The sequence below is a fragment of the Ictidomys tridecemlineatus genome, chromosome 7 (assembly GCF_052094955.1).
Source record: "Ictidomys tridecemlineatus isolate mIctTri1 chromosome 7, mIctTri1.hap1, whole genome shotgun sequence".
Lineage (NCBI taxonomy): Eukaryota > Metazoa > Chordata > Mammalia > Rodentia > Sciuridae > Ictidomys > Ictidomys tridecemlineatus.
Window position 1 is genome coordinate 73976196 of NC_135483.1, and position 18781 is coordinate 73994976.

Here is an 18781-nt window from a genome sequence, read left to right on the forward strand (position 1 = left end):
CGGGAGCTCTGGATTCCGGCCGTGTCTGTGGAATTTGCAATCTTGTGTCGAAAGCTAGCAACAAAGTTTTATTTTGGTACTTTGAGGCTGTGATCCTATGTTGCAAGATCCTGCTTCGTTCTCGAGTCCCCGTTTCGATTGAAAAACATTCTCTTCCGCCAAAAAAGGGCACGCACTTAAAACGGTGCGTTAGAGGGTCCTTTTTTTTCCGGTCAGTATTTGGCTTTGCATATTTTGTGTTAAGAGACAATGTCACGAAGCAATGTATTCGCTAAGCTTAATGTGGAACCCAGAATAAAATAATGTGAGCGGGATACACTGCGAGATACAAAAAAATAATACCTGGAGTGGAGTTTTTAAAATGCCTGACTTTAATATTAGTGTCTGAATTAGGATTCCAACTGAATTCTCATCTGTGTGTATCGAATACTAACTTGATTTACTATTAATGATAGGAACCACACCGAGCGCCTAGTAAGTGCCAGACAATGCGTAAAGTTGGTCTTATTCAATTTATCTAACTAAACAACCACTCTCGAGGTAGATGTTAACCTCGTTTTGCAGACAGAGGGTAAGGCGTGGCATCGACCCAGGTCGCACAACAGCAGAGCCAGCATTCAAACTTACACTGCCTCCTTCTAGTACTTTTTGTATTTTGTATTTTTGTAATGTAAGAAGGGAATATTTATTTTCGTCACAAAACACATTATTTTAACTCCAAGAATAAGTGAGTTTAAACACACTGTCTGAGTGAGTTTAATGTAAAAAAATATATATATATGTTGCTTCCCTTCTCTTTCCTTTAATATTCTTTTGCTATTTCACTGTTTTGCAAGGGAATCGTTCCTGTTGGCTCTTACTAGCAATCACAAATACTAAAGGTGAGAAACCTTTTGGAGGACATCTGTTTATGTTTAACTAAAACGCTTTGAAGTTACCTTAAATCCAGTGTAATCTAGATCCATAAAGAAGCATTTGCATTCATTCTTTTATTTAAGCAGTATGTATGAGCAATATACTGAATTTATTGCATGGATGAAATCAAGCAGGATTTTGTTCGCAGAAATCCAGGAGAGAATTTCCAAAATAAGTATTTTTGAAAGTTTTTTTTTTGTTTTTGTTTTTTTTGTTTTGTTTTGTTTTGTTTTTTTTTAAGGAATACTCTTGTGTAGCCCGTGGCCAGCACAGGCTTCATAAATGAAGGTTCAGCTACATAAGAAATCCCAAGGGAGTTTTGAATTAAAGAGACAGGCTCTACTTATCTTTAAACCAGCTCTAGGATAGCTTCTCCTAGCTCCAGCCTCCAGCTACCTATTGAGTAGCGAGGTTTACTGAAGAGGCTAGCCAGAGAGACGCCAGGGAGTGGACTTTTATTGGGGAACAAAAAATTCTGAGGAAAAATCCCATCCAATGAAGATTAAGGGGGGCAGTGTCCCAAGGTCAGGTGGGACAATTGGGTCTTTGGGGTACTGGCCAGACACGCCTCCACACAGACAAGCCCTGGGACCTGAGAAGGGTGGGGAAAGCTCTGGACACAAGGATGTGTTTAAGCACCTCTGCCCAGCCAGGGAGGTAACTCAAATCATGTGCGAGGATGGCCTCCCACACTCTTGTAGATAAATTAGCAAAAATAGAAGAAATAAGATATAAGTGTTCTGCACAATTACATGAAGGTAAGGTGCAGAAGTATCAAAGAAATAGAATGTAGAGGGAAAAATAGAAGCTACTTCTTGTCTGTAATGGTTTTTGTTTGTTTTTGGTTTTGTTTGTACTGGGGTTGAACCCAGAGTCTTATGTTTGGTAGGCAAGCACTCTTCCACTCAGCTACATCTCCACCCCTTTTTTGTTTTATTTTGAAACAAGGCTTTGCTAAATTGCCCATCCAGCCTCAAATTTGCATCCTTCTGCCTTAGCCTCCTCAATAGCCAGGCTGAATGTGGTGATGCACACCTGTAATCAGAGGTTCAGAAGGGTAAGGCAGGAGGATCTCAGGTTCAAAGGCAGCCTCAGCAACATAGTGAGACTGTAAACAAACTATTGAGATCCTGTCTCAAAATAAAAATAAAAATGGTCTGGGGATGTGGCTCAGGAGTTAAGTACCTTGGGTTCAATCTCTCATAATAATAATACTAAATAGCTTTTAATTCAAAAGCCTCCATCACCTTTTTATTAGAACTTTCATATCTTTTTTTTTAAAGAGAGAGGAGAGAGAGAGAAAGAGAATTTTTTTAATATTTATTTCTTTTAGTTATTGGTGGACACAACATCTTTGTTTGTATGTGATGCTGAGGATCGAACCTGGGCCGCACACATGCCAGGTGAGCACACTACCGCTTGAGCCACATCCCCAGCCTTAGAAATTTCATATCTTTGGGGAAAAAAATCACAAAATACACAAAGGTACATGATTTTTTTCCCTCTACTTAGAAAATAGATGTTTGCATTAAACAATGAACTTCTGGTTAAGTGTTAATACCAATAATGGTTTTTTGTTTTGGGAAATTTTTATTGAGTAAATGAGATATAGGAAATGCAAAATAATGTGCTGTGCTTCTCAGAAATAGATATTATCTTGGTTGTGTGGGTTATGTAATGTGATTGGTGGACATCAGTTAATAGTGGAAATAATAATGGTTTGCAGTTAATTGTAGGCTACTTGTTTATCTTATATTCAACATGTTAATTAAGCATATAAATCTGTCAGAATTATTTGATGAGTTTCATCTTTGCCGTAAGAATGTAAATTGAGGAGGTGTGGTGAATAAGTCAGTGATCCTTGCCTTAAGTCTGTAGAAGTTTTTCATCATCATCACAGAGTTAATATTTATTACACACCCACATGCTTGGGGTGTTGTTCTAAACCCATTTTTAGATCAAGCTAAGGAGGCCTTGTAATAAGGAAACATTTATCTCAACAACTATTCAGGGTCTATCCTGATTCCAGCCCAAGTTCATAGGGACTACTGAATCATTACATAAAAACAATGAAATGAATCCTGTAAAGATGAAGTAATTAGAAATGCCTTGGGAAAGCCCCAAGCACTCTCAAATAATCTCTCATCTGTACCAGTGCCTAATAATTTGTTAATGTAAATTGATTCCTTTGAGCTCATTATTTTAGAAACACATTCTCAAGGTGAGAGTGAAGAAATTAAAATTAAAGGAAATAAATTCATCATATGCTTTGCATGAACCCCTCATACTATCCAACAAAATGAATTGTTTGATCAACTTAATCATCTGTTATTGAGCTTAAAAAACAACAAAACTAAATCACATCTCCCTAAATGAGATAACTCATTGAATAATACCTTAACATCTTGGCAGAAATGTGAACAGGAGGAAGAAAGAATCTGCATTTATTAGACTATGATTGAATTTTACTACCTGTCCAAAAGTAAGGCATTTTCAGAATGGAACCAAGAATAGACTAGGTGTGTGATAATCAATTTTGAGAAGCAGAAAGCAAAAATAATTATTCCTTAGAGGAGGTAGGAGGAAACCAGGCCCAGGAAAGCTTTGAATTCCTTTGATTTGGGGAGAAAACTAGTATTGAGAGAGTTCTATGAAGAGGGGATAGAAGGGGGCTAGAAATCAGTCTCCTTGATGAAACCTAGTTCATTTTACAAAAGCTTAGTTCCAAGTTCACACCTAGATAGGCTTTTATTTTAATTTTATTAAAATATGGTAATGGCCACATATGTTATTTTAAAAAATCCAATAGCATATAAGGGCTTATGATGTGAAGCAAGTTTCCTATCCTATTTTTATTTTCACTTCCCAAAAGCAATTCCCTATGGTGATGAGGATCAAACCCTGGACCTTGAGCCACACCCCCAGCCCTATAAGCAATCACTTTTAGCTTTCCATTTTTGTTTCTTCCGGTGATTCCTGCTTATTAATAAATTAATAAATAAATAAAATCTCTCCACTAATTGTATGTATGGCTTTTTTTATGTTGTTTTTTCTTTGTGTGTGTGTGTGTGTGTGTGTGTGTGTGTGTGTGTGCTGCTGGGGATTGTACCCAGGGCCTTGTGCTAGCAAGGCAAGCACTCTACAAACTGAGTTATGTCCCCAGCCCCATTAATTTTTTTTTAATTCAACTTTCAACATTGTATTCACTTATCTTATGGTAGATGAACATTTCGATAACTTAAAACTATTTCCTCCCAGTATTTTAATTATCTCATGGTAAAGTTTGTAATTTAAATATGTAATTTCAGTACTTTAACCCATTAGATCCCAAGTTTTCAATTCTGCAACTATTTCAATGAAATTTTTGACATAGTGCATTAACATTTTTTTGTGTGTGTGTATGGTGTTGGGAATTGAACCCAGGGCCTCATGCATGCCCAACAAAACACAGGTTAATTAAAAATAGGCTGGAAATTGTACTCTAGAGCTTATATGTTATGTGTGTGAATGTTAATTAATATCATAATTACCATAATATATTATTGTATATTATATACTATATTTAAGTTTTAATACATGTTCCACTTCTATTTCTTGGATTTTCAACCTTAAAAAGTATACTTTAGCTCTTCATTCTCAATAAGATGAAGCTTTGAAATGTCTAATCTCTTATACTTCTTTGCCCCTTCTACTTTCCAAATTTTGTTAGTTGTATTTTTCTCATTGTCATGGTTTATATTATACCTGTATACTTCAAGTGATTATTTAGGAAAATAAACTATAATTACTGTATTTGCTATCTCTAGACCCATCTAGAGCAATTTTCAGTGTTCACCTCTTTACTGACTGCAAAGAACTAACTTTCAGGTTGACAGGCTTCTTTTAAATTCTTAATCAGAAATCTCAAATTGGTTATTCAGTTTTCTAGAAACTTACTTTTTCACTTCCCAAGATTACAATTTTTTATCTTTTTTCTTCTTCAGCTAACGATTCTTTTCTTTAAAAAAAAATATATATATATAGTGAGATTGGGAACTTCCTCAACATCCTGCCACGCTGCAATCTTTCCTATAACTGCATTTGTTCTCTATCATCCTATTTAAGTGAGTCTTTCCACCTGAGATCTGCACTCCTATTTGTTTGTTGTTGTTGTTGTTTGGTACTAGGAGTTTAACTCAGGGACACTTATCACTGAGCCACATCCCCAGTCATTTTTTATTTTTATTAATTTTGAGACACAGTCTCTCTGGCTGAGGGCCTCACTAATTTGCTGAGACTGGCCTTAAACTTTTGATCCTTCTGCCTCAGCCTCCTGAGTTGCTGGGATTACAGAAGTGCACCACCATGCCTGGCTCCATTTGCTTTTATTATCCCTTTTCTGTCACACATCTCTCCTTATATTGGATAGTCTCTCATCATCATATAAAAATGCTCTAATGTGAGAAGGAATAACTTCTAATGTTTGGTATCACAGTAGATGACTGTGGTTGACCAGGATTAATTGTGTATTTCAGAATAGGTAGTAGAGAGAATTTTGAATTTTCCCAAGACAAAGAAGTGAAAAATGTATGAGGTTATAGGGGTGTCAGTTTCTCTGATTTGACCATTATATATTCTATATATATACTAAAATGTCACATTCTATCAAATATATTTGTACAAGTACTGTGTGTCAATTAAAAATAAGAATGTATTTTTTGGGAAATGCTCTAATGTGAGTTTGCTCCAATATCACTCATCTTTAAAAAAAATTTTTAAAAGAACACCACTTTTCTTCACCCTTCCATCACTCTGTTCCTCTAGCTTTGCCCATTTCTCTGTTTTCATAGCAAAAGTCCTCAAAAGAGTTCTGTGTACGGTATCTCAAGCCATATTTTTTAAATTTATATACTTGATTATTAATAGCTTCCATATTGCCAAATCTGCTAAGGACTTTTCTGTTCTCTTAATTGAGTTCTTAGAAGCAGTCAAGGCAGTTGATCCCTCTCTCCTTGTAATGTTTTCCATGTTTGAATTCTGGGACAGCCTGTGTTTGGAATTTCTTTTCCCATCCCTCATTGATCTTTCTCAGTCACTTTTGTTAACTCTTCCAATAGTTATCTGAGCTCTAAATAAATGTGGACATTTTTTCTATGCAGATGTTCTCCAAAAGTGATCATGAATGGCTTAAAAATTCTTAAATTTATATCTGCATCCCCAAACTACAGATTTTTATCTACACTGTGAGTTATCCCCAGTTGATCAATTGGTTATCTTGACTAAGATGACTTCTTAACATAGTCAAAAAGAAATCATGAATTTCTGATTATTTGCTACAACCTCCCAAACCAATTGTTCTTTTCTTCTATTCGTTCTCTCAATAAATGTCATCTCTTATTTATCTAGTTCAAGCTAAAAACCTGAGGATCATTCTTGATTCCTCTTTCCCTGTTTCCCACATAATAAGACTGATATCTTTGATCCACAAACACTACCCTAGTTCAGCCAACTATCATTTTACCTAGAAAAATGCAAAAGGCTGCAAACTGGTGTCTGTGTTTTCACTTTCTCTGTTGTCCCTTATCCATTCTCTGAAAGTAATCAGAGCCTCATTACCCTTCTTCAGTGACTTCACACTGCACTTAGAATAAACCACAAGCTTCTTACTGTGGCCTGTTTGTATCCAGCTTCTCCAATCCCTGCCTATCTATCCTCAAAGTGTGTATACTGCAGTGAGTAAAATAGGCAAGGTTTTCTGTTCTTGTGACGTTCTCTGTCCTAGAGGATGGGAGTGTGTATGCGCGCGCGCGCGCACACACACACACACACACACCAAAAGTACAAGTAAATAAAGCCATTTCACAGCACCATAAAAGCAAACCGGAGTGTGTTAGAAAGTAGCTGATACTTGTGGGTGCTTTTTGAATGAATGCTCAAGGGTTGACTGTCTGAAAGGACATTAGAGCCGAATGATACAAAAGAACCTTTAGTGCCTTCTAAGCAGAGGTTCATTTCTGAATCGCATAGTAATCCCATGTAAGATCAGCTAGGGGTTCTAATTTTAAAACCCAGTTGGAGAGCAGCCACCGTCTTGAAATTTGTACTCTGCTATGACAAATGGAAAGAGGACTCTGGAGGGTCTCACACTAGCAAAGAAAATCTAGACTAGTATTAGCGGCACTTCTCTCTTCCAGTTAAAATTCATTGATCACAACTACTCATATCACCTCATCTAAAACAAGTCTGAGAGTCAATCCTATGACACCCTGGGAGATAGAGAATCAACCAGGAATATTTGGATAATATGATTAAAGACTACCATGATCCTTTGCACCCAAAGGAAAATAAAGCAGAGGGAAAGGCACAGATACATCTGGCAGTGGTAAGAGTTCTCCCACTGTACAAGGTCATCAGTATTGCCAGTTCTGGTCTCACTGGGAGGCACACAGTAGAAACACAAAGTGGCTTGGGAAGTCTTATTGCTACCTCATCCCCCTAAGATTGAGGAAATAGTTTTCTACTATTTTTACAGAGCTGGAAGAATGAACCCTTAGGATGTTTCCTCATTTTCCCTACTCAGCATTCCAGTTTTCCCAGCTTCAGCCAGCCTACCTTAAGATTTTCTAAAAGTACAGAACACTATGGAAATACACTTACTCTCCTTATTGAATTCTCAGAGCAAAAATCAAAGAAATGGTATAGAACTGGCTCCATGATTTTATGATAGTTGATTATAATTTCAAGACTTTTGTTTATATATTACACATCCATTTGAAGGAAGGAACAAAAGGTTTTATCAAGTTTATAAATCCCACTAAGATATACATGCTTTTTTTCCTCTGAGAAACTAATGTGACTCCATTTTTGAGAAACCAGCCTCTACCTCAGAGCAAAGCCTGTCCTAGGAAGGGGGTGTGACCCTTGTCCTTGGAAAAACTCACAGAACACTCCTAGTCACATACCCACCCTGCTGAGTTGTTTATCTACAAATAACAGGAGAGATTTGAGGCGCCAGGTGTCCCTGACTCAGGCTAGGTAAGGACCCACAACACCCCCCCTAGCAACCTCCAATCAGCATGAGACAGGGAAAATACCTGGGATGCCAGATGATCCCCAAGTAGTTCATGGTGGTTGATAACATGTTGGGAAACCATGTAGTTTAGCACATACACTCCTTGAGGCCTAAACCAATCAGTTCAAATGAATCCCCCTCTTGCAGTAACCAATCACCCCTACCCAACTTGTTCCCACCAGTGAGTGTGCTAATCAATGTTAAGAGTTGTTTGACTTTCCCGCGGTATGGAATGATTTGCTATGTGATGTTGTGATTCATAGAGTACCCCCCAAACCTATAAAATCTCACTGAACAAAGGACGGGGGCTTACTCCCTGGGACCTCAGCATTGGGAACAGTTGTGAGTCCAGGTTCGAGCTTGCAGTAAAGACTTTTGTGTGATTGCATCGGATTCGGCTCCCGGAGGTCTATTGGGGTCCCACAAATCTGGCATAACACCTCCCAGTATTTTTATGGTTTCTTTCTTTAAAAAAGAAAAAAGAAAGAAAGAAAAAAAAGAGAAAAGCTTTTTCTATTTTGGATCTTTTCATTATGAAATATTCTAGATGGTCTGATGTTAAATATAACTAATAATAAATGCCTAATACCCACTTATGAACCATTACACATATAGTAACAGGTCTATTTTATACATAATCACATTCCTCTTTCTCCCAGCTTCCCCAAAGTAACTACTACTTTGAATTTAGAATTTATCTTTCCCATACTTTTATGTTTTTTTTCTGCTCTTGTATATATATCCATGAACAGAGTACATTTCACTCTCCATATCCGTGTTCTGTAACCATGGATTCAACCAACAGAAGATCAAAAATATTTGAAAAAAAAAATTGTGTTTGTTGTGTAGGCATGGTGGCACATGCCTACAATACCAGTGACTTGGGAGGCTTGAGGCAGGAGAATCATAAATTGAGGCCAGCCTGGGAAAATTAGTGGACCCTGTCTCAAAACAAATTAAAACTAGAGAAGGCTGGAAGTGTAGTTCAGTGGTAGAGTGCCCCAGGGTTCACTCCCCAGAATCCAAAAAAAATAAAAATCATATGTGCTAAACATGTATAGACATCTTCTTGTCATTATTCCCTAAATTACACAGTACTTTATATTAGTATTATAAGGAACCTAAAGATGTTTTTAATGTATGGGAACTTGTATATAAGTTATATGCACATACTATATCATTTTACATAAGGAACTTGGGCATCAGTGGATTTTGGTATCAGTGGCAAGGTGGGTGGTCCCTGAAAGCAATCCCCTAAAGATACTGAATAATGACTATGTGGTATTTTTGAGAATATTCTTCTAGGTGATGAAGTAGAAACAACCAGATTTTTTAAAAATGAGATTTATCCTTCCACTATACACAACTAAGAAACCAGACAAAGTATATGAAATGAGAGTTTCCAGATATTAAGTAATAGCCATTGAAAGAGATATCTGGGAAAAAAAATGAAACAAAAGACATACTGTAACTCCAGCTTATTTCCTGGAGAGAATTTCCAAGATACATAGGAAATATCCAAAAGAGGCCTGTGGTCTCCCTGACCTGAGAAGACATAGTTTACATAGGGAGCTTTATTAGAATTTATTAGGCTGAGCATAAAAGATGAGAGAGCTGCACAGGGAGGGTTCCAAATGCAAATCTATCAGCACATGTATGCAATTAAAACATTCAAAGCCATAGGAAGAGCCAGAAAGAGTCAGGTAGAAACAGTCTGAGAGCTCACATAAGGTTGGGAATACTTTACATTCCCACCAGTCCAACAAAAAAATTTGCTCATGGAAAGGGGCATTCTCAAAAAGGTATTGTATCAGTATGGAGATCAAATTCACCCTGCATTACGAGCTAAAAACGTGAAAAGGTAAGCTTCAAAAGGACCAAATTGACTATAATTGACTTAATTGAATCCCCAAATAAAGTCACAAACTTAAAAAAAAAAATCTACAACCACCACCAAAAACAAACAAACCAATAAAATATGTGGAACCATGTCAACTGACAAGGTAAAATTCACAATATCTGACATTTGTGTGTGTATGTGTGTGTGTGTGTGTATGTGTGTGTTTTAAATACCATGTAGGCAAATAAAAAGAAAAAACAGAGCTATGATGAAAAGAAAAAAAAAATCACTCAATTTAAACAGACCTAGACGTGACACAGGTGATAGAAATTGTTAAGATAGTTTTAAAGCAGTATAAATAGAGTTCATATGTTTAAGAAGGTAGAAGGATGAGCCTTTTAAGAAAAAATATGAGGGCTGGGGTTGTAGCTCAATGGTACAGCGCTACAAAAAACTACACACTGGGTTCAATCCTCAGCACCACATAAAAATAAATAAATAAAATAAGGATATTATGTCTACCTACAACTAAAAAAAATATAAGAAAAGAAAAAATATGAAAGATATACAAAAATCTAATTCACAACAATGCAAATATAATTAACACAAGTGAATTGTTTATTTAAAAATGATTAAGATGGTAAATTTTATGTTTTTAGCCATGATTTTTTATTTGTTATTGTTGTTGTTATTAATTATTATTGTTATTATTATTATGGTACCAAAGATTAAACACAAAGGCACTTAACCACTGAGCCATATCCCCAGATGTTTTCATTTTTATTTTTTGAGACAGGGTCTCACTAAATTGCTTAGGGCCTTGCTAAATTACCAACACTGGTTTTGAACTTGGGATTGTCCTACTTCAGCCTCCCAAGACCCTGGAATTTATAGGCATGTGCCACTGTACCCAATGGCTTGCCACAATTTTTTTAAAAAGCACTGGACGAGGGGAAAATAATAGCACTTTGCTACTCTAAAAGAAAAAAAAATCTACACATAGAAATCTAGAGAAGAAAAATATAATATCCTAGTAGAAAAAATGGACTGAATAAGATTATCAGCAGATTAGATCCTGTTTAAAAAATAAAAGATTAATAAACTTGAAGACAACCATAGAAATCACTTAAAATGAGATAGAGGAAGGACTTGGAAAATGAACAACACAATATCTGTGAATTGTGAAATAACACCAAGTGTCCTGATATGGGTGTAATAGGATTCCCAAAAGGGGAGAGGATGGGACAAAAAAAGTTAAAGAACCAATGGCTGAATTTGCGCTAGGGTTGTGGCTCAGTTAGAGAGCGCTTGCCTAGCATGAGTGAGGCACTGGTTTGATTCTCAGCCCTACATATAAATAAATAAAATAAAGGTTCATTGAGAACTAAAAAAAAAAAATTCCCTGAATTTAATAAGTTATAAATTTATAATCCTATAAGCAGAATTTTCCCAAGCAGGAGAAACAAGCAAAAAATCATGCTAATAAATACATCTTAGTCAATTAAGCTGATACACAAATTATCATAGTGGGTGACTTAACCACAAACATTGATTTGTCAGTTATGAAGGCTGAAAAGTAGAGATCAGAATGCTAACTTGGTTGGATTTGGATGATGCCCTCTTTCAGGGTCTTTTTTATAAGGGTACTCACCCTCATGAGTTAATTGTCTCCTAACAGCCCTGCTTCCTAATACCACATTAGGGATGAGGATCTCAACATATGAGTTCGGAGGAGACACAAACCTTCTGTTTTTACTAGCACATCACCCTGGGTTCTATCCCCAATACCATAAGATAAACAAAGATTAAAATAGAGATTGTATAGAAAAGTGGGACACATTTGAGAAAGTGAAATAATATATTTTTTTAAATAACCTATAGGTCAAAAAAGGAAAAAAATGAATATATTTAATGGGGTGAAACCAAAGCATAACATAAAAATGTATGGGGTATGGTTAAGCTGTTCTTGGAAACTAATGACATCAAGGCTACATATGGTTGTTTAAGAGAAGATTTGTGAAAGTAGTATGTTAACATACTAGGTATTTCTTTAGTCTAAGTAAGACTTATGTAATTTCTTCTCCAAGTAATTAATCTTTGTTTTCTTTACCTGAAAGAATGCACAACAATTTATTGGGTGTAGATTTCATCTGGCTATTTGTACAAATGATTCACTTTTTTTTTCCTATATAGCTTTGTGCGGTAAACACCTTTGGGATTTCATTTCCTATGCTTAACCCTGAAGTAAAAATCACACATTTTGCTGCCCTGTGGTTTCATTTTATTTCTATTGTAGCACTGAGCAATAGAAATACAAAGACACAAACAAAACTTTTTTAAAATACATTTTTTGTTCTTGTTGTTGTTGTTGTTAACTAGAGATTGAGCTCTGGGTGCTTTAACTACAAAATAAATTTTTAAAAATTAAAAAAAAATTTAAATAAAAAAACACTAGTAAAGAAGAAAACTCTCAAATCAATGAACTAAAAAAGCTAGGGAGAAGAAAACTAAAATAAAAAATGTAAAGACAATAAAAGAGGCAGAAAATGGCAAAAGAAAAAAAGCCAATGAAATAAAAAAGAGGAAAACAATTAAATAAAAAGCAGATTATATGAGGTCAATATAATTTAGAATCTAAGCCAGACCATCAAGGGTAAGAGTAAAGACACAAACTACTAACATTAGGAATGGCAGATGAAACATCATTATAAATTCTTCAGACATTAAAAAATGAGATTGGAATATAGTGAAAAACTTTGCATCAATAAACTCAACAATTTAAATGAAATTACTTGAAATCAAATTCCATGAAATACATACACTATTCAAACTAACTTAAAAAGCAACAGATAAAGACAGGAACTTCCAGAAGGGGGGTATAGGGATGTGGAAGAATATTCCCCTCATGATAACTAAGTGGTGAAAAAAAATTTTTTTAACTTAAAAGGCTTTAGAAATTACTCCAAGGGTAATTACTGTCCTGTCCCCCAACTTTAAATGACATCAGCTACTGCAGGCAAATTATGGACAAATGTGGGGAGTGGTGACTTGGATCAGGGTCTTTGTCTCAAAGCAGGAGACTGCCCTAGACTGGGAACTTGCTGTGCAAAGATATAGGTCAAGATTGCCCAGTTGCTATGGTGACACCCTGCTTAGGGAGGTTCTGTGCAAGGCATGGGACTATCAGTCTTAACCCTGAGTTCAGACACAAGCTGCCAGGGATAGAAAATTAGGAGCACAAGTAGATAATATGATTGGCTGCCAGTACTTCGTTTAGCCTGCCTGCAGTTTTTTTTTTTTTTCTTTTTTTCTTTCTTGGTACCAGGGATTGAACTCAGGGACACTCAACCACTGAGCCACATCCCCAGCCCTTTTGAAAAATATTTTATTTAGAGACAAGGTCTGGCTAAGTTGTTGAGGCTGGCTTTGAACTCTCGATCCTCCCCTGCCTCAGCCTCCTCAGCCACTGGGATTATAATTATGTACCACCGCACCTAGTGAAAAAAGAAAAAAGTTTTCTTTTAAAAAATTGTACAGATGAGGGCTGGGTTATGGTTCAGCGGTACAGTGCTTGCCCAGCAGTGCAAGGCGCTGGGTTCGATCCTCAGCACCACATAAAAATAAATAAAATAAAGGCATTGTGTCTGACTACAACTAAAAAAAAAAAAAAAAAAAAATTTAAGTGTACAGTTCAGTAGTTTGGGTATATTACATGTTATGGCTCAAATCTGGAATGTCCGTCGTCCCCCCCCCCCCCCCCCCCCCCGCCCCTCGCAAAGGCTCATGTATTGAAGACTTGGTCTCCAGTGCAGCAGTATTCAGAGGTAGGCTTTGGAGAAGTGATTTGATCATGAGGGCACTAGCTTCATTTTAATCCATCTATGAATTCATAATCTGAATGGACTATTTGGAGGCGATGAAAAGGGAAGCAGATAGAACTTAGTTGAAGGAATTCGTCCTTGGGGGACATACCCTTAAGACTGTATCTTTTCCCTAATCCCTTGTTCTCTGACTCTCTGCTTCATAGATGCCATGAGATGAGCAGCTTTCCTTTGCAATAACTTTCCGCCATGATGTTTCTATCTTGGAGCTAGCCAATCCTGGACTCAAAACTTTGAAACCATAAACCAAAATAAATCTTTCCTTTCCTAAGTGGGTTTTTTTAGGTATGTAATAAACAACGAAAAGATGACTAACACATTATAATATTAACTTTAAAAATTTGTGGTTGTGTATACTATGTAATATTTGCCTTTTAAACATTTTTAAGAATAAAATTCAATAGCATTAATTGCATGAAAAAAATGTTGTCCAACGTTCACCAGAATCTATTTCCAAAACTTTTTCATTACCCTAAACAAAAACTCTATAAACTTTAAGGAATCTCTCTTTATTCTCCTGTCCCTTAAGCCTTAATATCATTTAATCTACTTTCTGTCTCCAAGAAATTTTCTATTCTAGATATTTCATGTAAATGAGATCACACTACTTACTGATGGTCGGATATTGAAAAATGAAATTGCCATCCTCCTGCCTCAGCCTACCTGAGATTTACGGGCATGTGCCACCACGCCCTGCTGCTCACAGCTTTTTGACTATCTCTTGGATCCTACCAGATCATACCACATATGCAATAAATTAAAAACGCAATAAAGTTGTTGAATAAACTACATTTTAGACAGCCCAACAGTGCAGGGAAGGGGCCAGTTAGACTTCTGCTTCAATCTGTAGCACTTGGCAATCTGACCATCTGTAAGCAGTGTGGATAGGTTTAGGGAAGTTGTGGCTTCTGAGTGACAACTGAAAGGCTTCCGTTCCAACTCAAGCTGGAGTCAACCCCCAAATTGCACACGGGTGCAAACCCAAATGGGGACACAGCCACAGCCCAGCGGGGTGCCCTCAGTCCTTCCCTTTTACTTTTACAAATGGGCGAACCCTGGCCTTCGGAGACAAAGGAGGAGCACCCAGGGTCGGGTGCAATAAGGTTTGGGGCTGGTGCAGAGGACGGAGCCCGGCTCCAGGGACCGGCAGCCGGCCTGGGCCTCCCCCGGGTCCGCCCCGACGCCGCGCACCGGGCACGCGCCGGCTCAGGGGACCGCGACCAGAGGTAGGAATGGAGACCCGCGGAGGTCAGCGCGGGCGGCGCTCAGGCTCGGGCGGGGAAAGCCTGGACATTGTGACGCGCCGAGGGCCGGCGGGAGGGCCTGGAGGAGGGGCGGGGCAGCCCAGAGAGCCGGAGGAGCCGCGGTGGCCGGCGCGGCGCCGCGTTGGCGCGCACGCGCCTGAGCGCGCGCCCGGTAGGGCGGGCCCGGACTCGCGGGCCGGGACTCGCCGCTCGCACGCCCTTGGGCCGCGGCCGGGAGCCCGCTCTGCTTTCCGCTTCCGACGCGCTGTCCAGCGAGCCGGTGGATGTGCGGCAATAACATGTCTGCCCCACTGCCCTCCGTCGTTCCTGCTGCCCGGAAGGCCACCGCCGCGGTGAGTGACGGCGGCCGGGGCTCGGAGGGGCCCACAGGGCCCGTCCCCGGCGTCTGTCCCCCCCGCGGCGTGGTCGTTGCAGGCCGGGGGCGACCAGGTCGGGGGACGCCCGGGAGGGATGCGGGTGGTGGTGCGTCCCGGCCTGGCCCGTGAGGGGACACCGCTGGGGTCGCAGCTGGCCTGGAGAGCGGCCCTGACCCCTGGCCTCTGCATTGCAGAAGGAGCGCGGCCCCGGGACCCCGGTTGCCTGGCTCCGGCGTGAAGCGACGCGCGCCGGTGCCTCTCCAGCACGCTTCCACTCGGTGTGTGGAGGAGGTCAAGTCCGCAAGCACGTTGCTGTATTGTCCTACCTTGCACCCCTGTCCCAAGTGACAGAAGTTTAAGCTTTAGTGTCTTAAAAGATAAGAGGTCTTGATTTTTTTTAAGGGAACTTGTTTCTTAAGAATTGCAAACTTATATTTGCCCCCCGGAAACTCCTTTTTGTGATGGAAAAATTCTACAGTGTATGAGACTTCCATGGTTTTACTTGACGGAGACAAACTGTTTTCCTTGGAATGTGATAATTTGCACTCCAGAATGTCTAACTGGGACTTCTAAGTGCTAAAACCCCACGTTAACTATCTTAGGAACCAAAAGTAGAAAAGGTGATTGCTATTTTGCCATTTAAAAAGAGGTCTATAATATTAATTCTACACAGTGTTCTGGAATTCTGTCTTAACGTTTTAAGAACCTTCATTCAGTTTTTCACCTTAACCAAAGCTACAGTTGTGTGTGGGCTCCTTGATTTAAGCATTGCTTACTTTTTTCCTCCTCCTCTTTAGGTTATTTTCCTTCATGGATTGGGAGATACTGGGTAAGTACCATTATTAGTAAAAGTACTTAAACGGGGGTGAAAGATTTTGTGTCTTAAGAGGAGGAAATTGTATTAAAAAGTATTGCTAGTAATGTTTTACAGACGAGTGGTTAAGATCTAATCTTCTGTGTTTTCAAAAGTCCCAGAATTTTCCTATATCATCTTGAATTTATCATTTTTCAGCTCCCATTTCTGAAACATATTAAAATTGTAAACTACTCCTTGGTTACTTTGGGTATTGGATACCAGAGAACAGTGGAATGTTTGTAGAGGCGGTGTGCAGTTGAGATCCTTCCAGAGGAGTTAAAATTTCAGTACAGGTTGGGAGGGGCTAATTGATCTTGTTAAAAGGCAATATAGGGCATATAGAGTTCTGAATGAGGGATTAGTTGATCCCTTAAAGAAGAAAATCAGTTGAAGGACAAGAGGAGGCAACTCAAAGATTTATTTGGAGGCTTATCTAACAAGTTTATTGTACTAACTTTGTGATTTATCTTTTACTTATTTGAGAGGTTTTTAACAGTTTGAAACTTAGGTAAAATATGAATGCTAAGTTCATATTTTTTGTAAATTGCAACTCCAAATTGTATTTGGAAGAAAGAAGATAAATTCATTTTGATAAAGCAACCAAAACACTAGTTAATGTTCTTCAAAATGAAATATTGGGTAGGGTGCAGTGGCTCAGACTTGAAGTTCCAACTATTCTGTAGGCTGAGGCAAAAGCAACACTTGAACACAGGACTTTTTGACCACTCTGAGCAACATAAGAGACCTGGTATCTAAATAGATGTGTATGTGTGTGTTGGGGTGGGGGGGGTTGTGGCTCAGTGGTAGAGCACTTGCCTAGCATGCATGAGGCACTAGGGTCAATCCTGGAACCACATAAAAATAAACAAAATAAAGGTATTGTGACCATCAACAACTAAAAAAAGAAAGAAAGAAAGAAAAGAAAAAGAAAAAAAGATAGGCAAGCAGGTAGGCAGGAATTGGGCTAGATTAATTCTCTCTTCTAAGTATTAACCAGGCCTGACCCTGCTTAGCTTCCAAAATCAGCTGATAGGATGTGTTCAAGGTGTTATGGCTTTAGACATGAGCTAGATCCGTTCTTTAAAGTGATTATTTGTATTCTTTCATCTCTGCTCAGTCAAATATGGAATTATAGGAAAGGTTGTAAGACTTTCTGGCAATCGATAGTCCGATGAAAATGACAGATTTTTATTTTACTGAATGGAAGCCAGGGAGATGCTTGCTGTCATATAACCTTGCCATAAGGAGAACTTCTGGGTCTGAAGAACCAGTCCAAGCAAAAATTGCCTCAGTAGAGGCAGAGTCTCTGTGGAGTCCAGTATAGCCAGATTCCAAACTGAAATTAAGAGTGGAGATGATGAAGAAAATCAAGATAAGATTAAAAAAAATACCAGCAGCATCTGTGACATCTTGATTTAAGTTTATGTAAAACAAAAAACTAAAGGTCTCCAGTTCTGAAAATATGTCGTAACCTAACACAGAAGAAAAGTTGACTCTGTGTTGGTTCCATGAATTCATGATGAAATTCAGACCCAGCCAATCTGTCAAGTGGCAATTTAATGTTTAACTTTCACAGAATACATCTGAACATCAAAGTGGTGTAATGAACTGTGAAACTACTATTTGAAGAAATACTTTTAGATCATATTGTATTGCAGGAAATCAGTTTTCTTTCTAAAATAAAAATAGTGTTTGTTATGGTTTTGAAAATGTTACATTTGTATTGTAAAAAAATTTAAATGCAAATATGTTTAAAAAGAGAATGAAAATAGTTGAGATTCCAAGACCCAGAGATAAGCTCTTTTTATCTCATTTTAAGAAATGCTTTATTTTGAAATAGTTTAAAATTTATAGAAGAGTTTCAAGAATAATAGATACTCAATATCCTTTACCTAGACTTACTAATCTCTGTACTTATGAAATACACACTGTTTGCTGTACCCTTCGAGACTAAATTGCAGATAAGATTCTTTACTTCCGTATACTTTAGCATAATCTCTTAAGTAATGTAAACTAAATATAAATTAAATGCTGTATGAATATATAAAGAGTCTCTTGTATAACCACAGAACAGTTAACAAATTCAGGACATTGAATATTATCTAATATACTACATATTCAAACTTTGCCAGTTTGTTCCTGTAATGTACTTTGTAGCCATCTTTTCCCCCTGCAATCCAGTTCCTATTCACATGTTGCATTTAATTGTCACATCTCTTCAGTCTTTAATCTGGCAGAATTTCTCAAGCTTTTTTGTTTTTGTGACATAGATAATTTTACAAAGCTTGGGCTAGTCAGTTTGTGTAGTATTCCTTATGATTAGATCTATCTGTGCATTTTTTATATGAATACCATAAAATCAATATGTCCTGTTTATACTGTCATATCAAAAGATGAATGATGCCATTTGTCCCACTATTAGCATTAACTTGAATCACTTGATTAAGGCGGTGTCTTCCAAGTTTCTCTACTGCAATTATTTCCCTTTGTAATTAAAAAAGCAGGTTGAAGGAAGATAACTTTGAAATCATGTAAATAGTTCCTCATCAGACTTTCACCTAGCATCTGGATAAATCTTACTTGAATCAATTATTATTATGATACTTTTAACTCCATC

The 18781-nt window shown here is 37.9% G+C and overlaps 1 protein-coding gene and 1 long non-coding RNA gene across 6 annotated transcripts in view; both read left to right on the forward strand.

Moving 5' to 3' along the window:
* The first annotated feature begins 1 nt into the window (after position 1).
* Positions 2-13999, forward strand: LOC144365494 (uncharacterized). The gene is made up of 3 exons (XR_013423996.1): positions 2-211; positions 2249-2318; positions 13834-13999. It is a non-coding gene; the product is annotated as an uncharacterized LOC144365494 (long non-coding RNA).
* Positions 14000-15083: 1084 nt separating this feature from the next.
* Positions 15084-18781, forward strand: part of Lypla1 (lysophospholipase 1) — a 34353-nt gene continuing 30655 nt past the window's right edge. For 2 of the 5 annotated variants that reach the window (XM_078017168.1, XM_078017169.1), the window contains exons 1-3: positions 15084-15284; positions 15503-15586; positions 16106-16137. In XM_078017168.1, coding sequence (XP_077873294.1) covers positions 15216-15284; positions 15503-15586; positions 16106-16137 — 185 coding nt within the window. In that variant the 5' untranslated portion in view covers positions 15084-15215. The remainder of the gene's footprint in view (positions 15285-15502; positions 15587-16105; positions 16138-18781) is intronic. The other 3 variants (XM_078017170.1, XM_005322910.5, XM_021724870.3) reach the window with 3 other exon arrangements.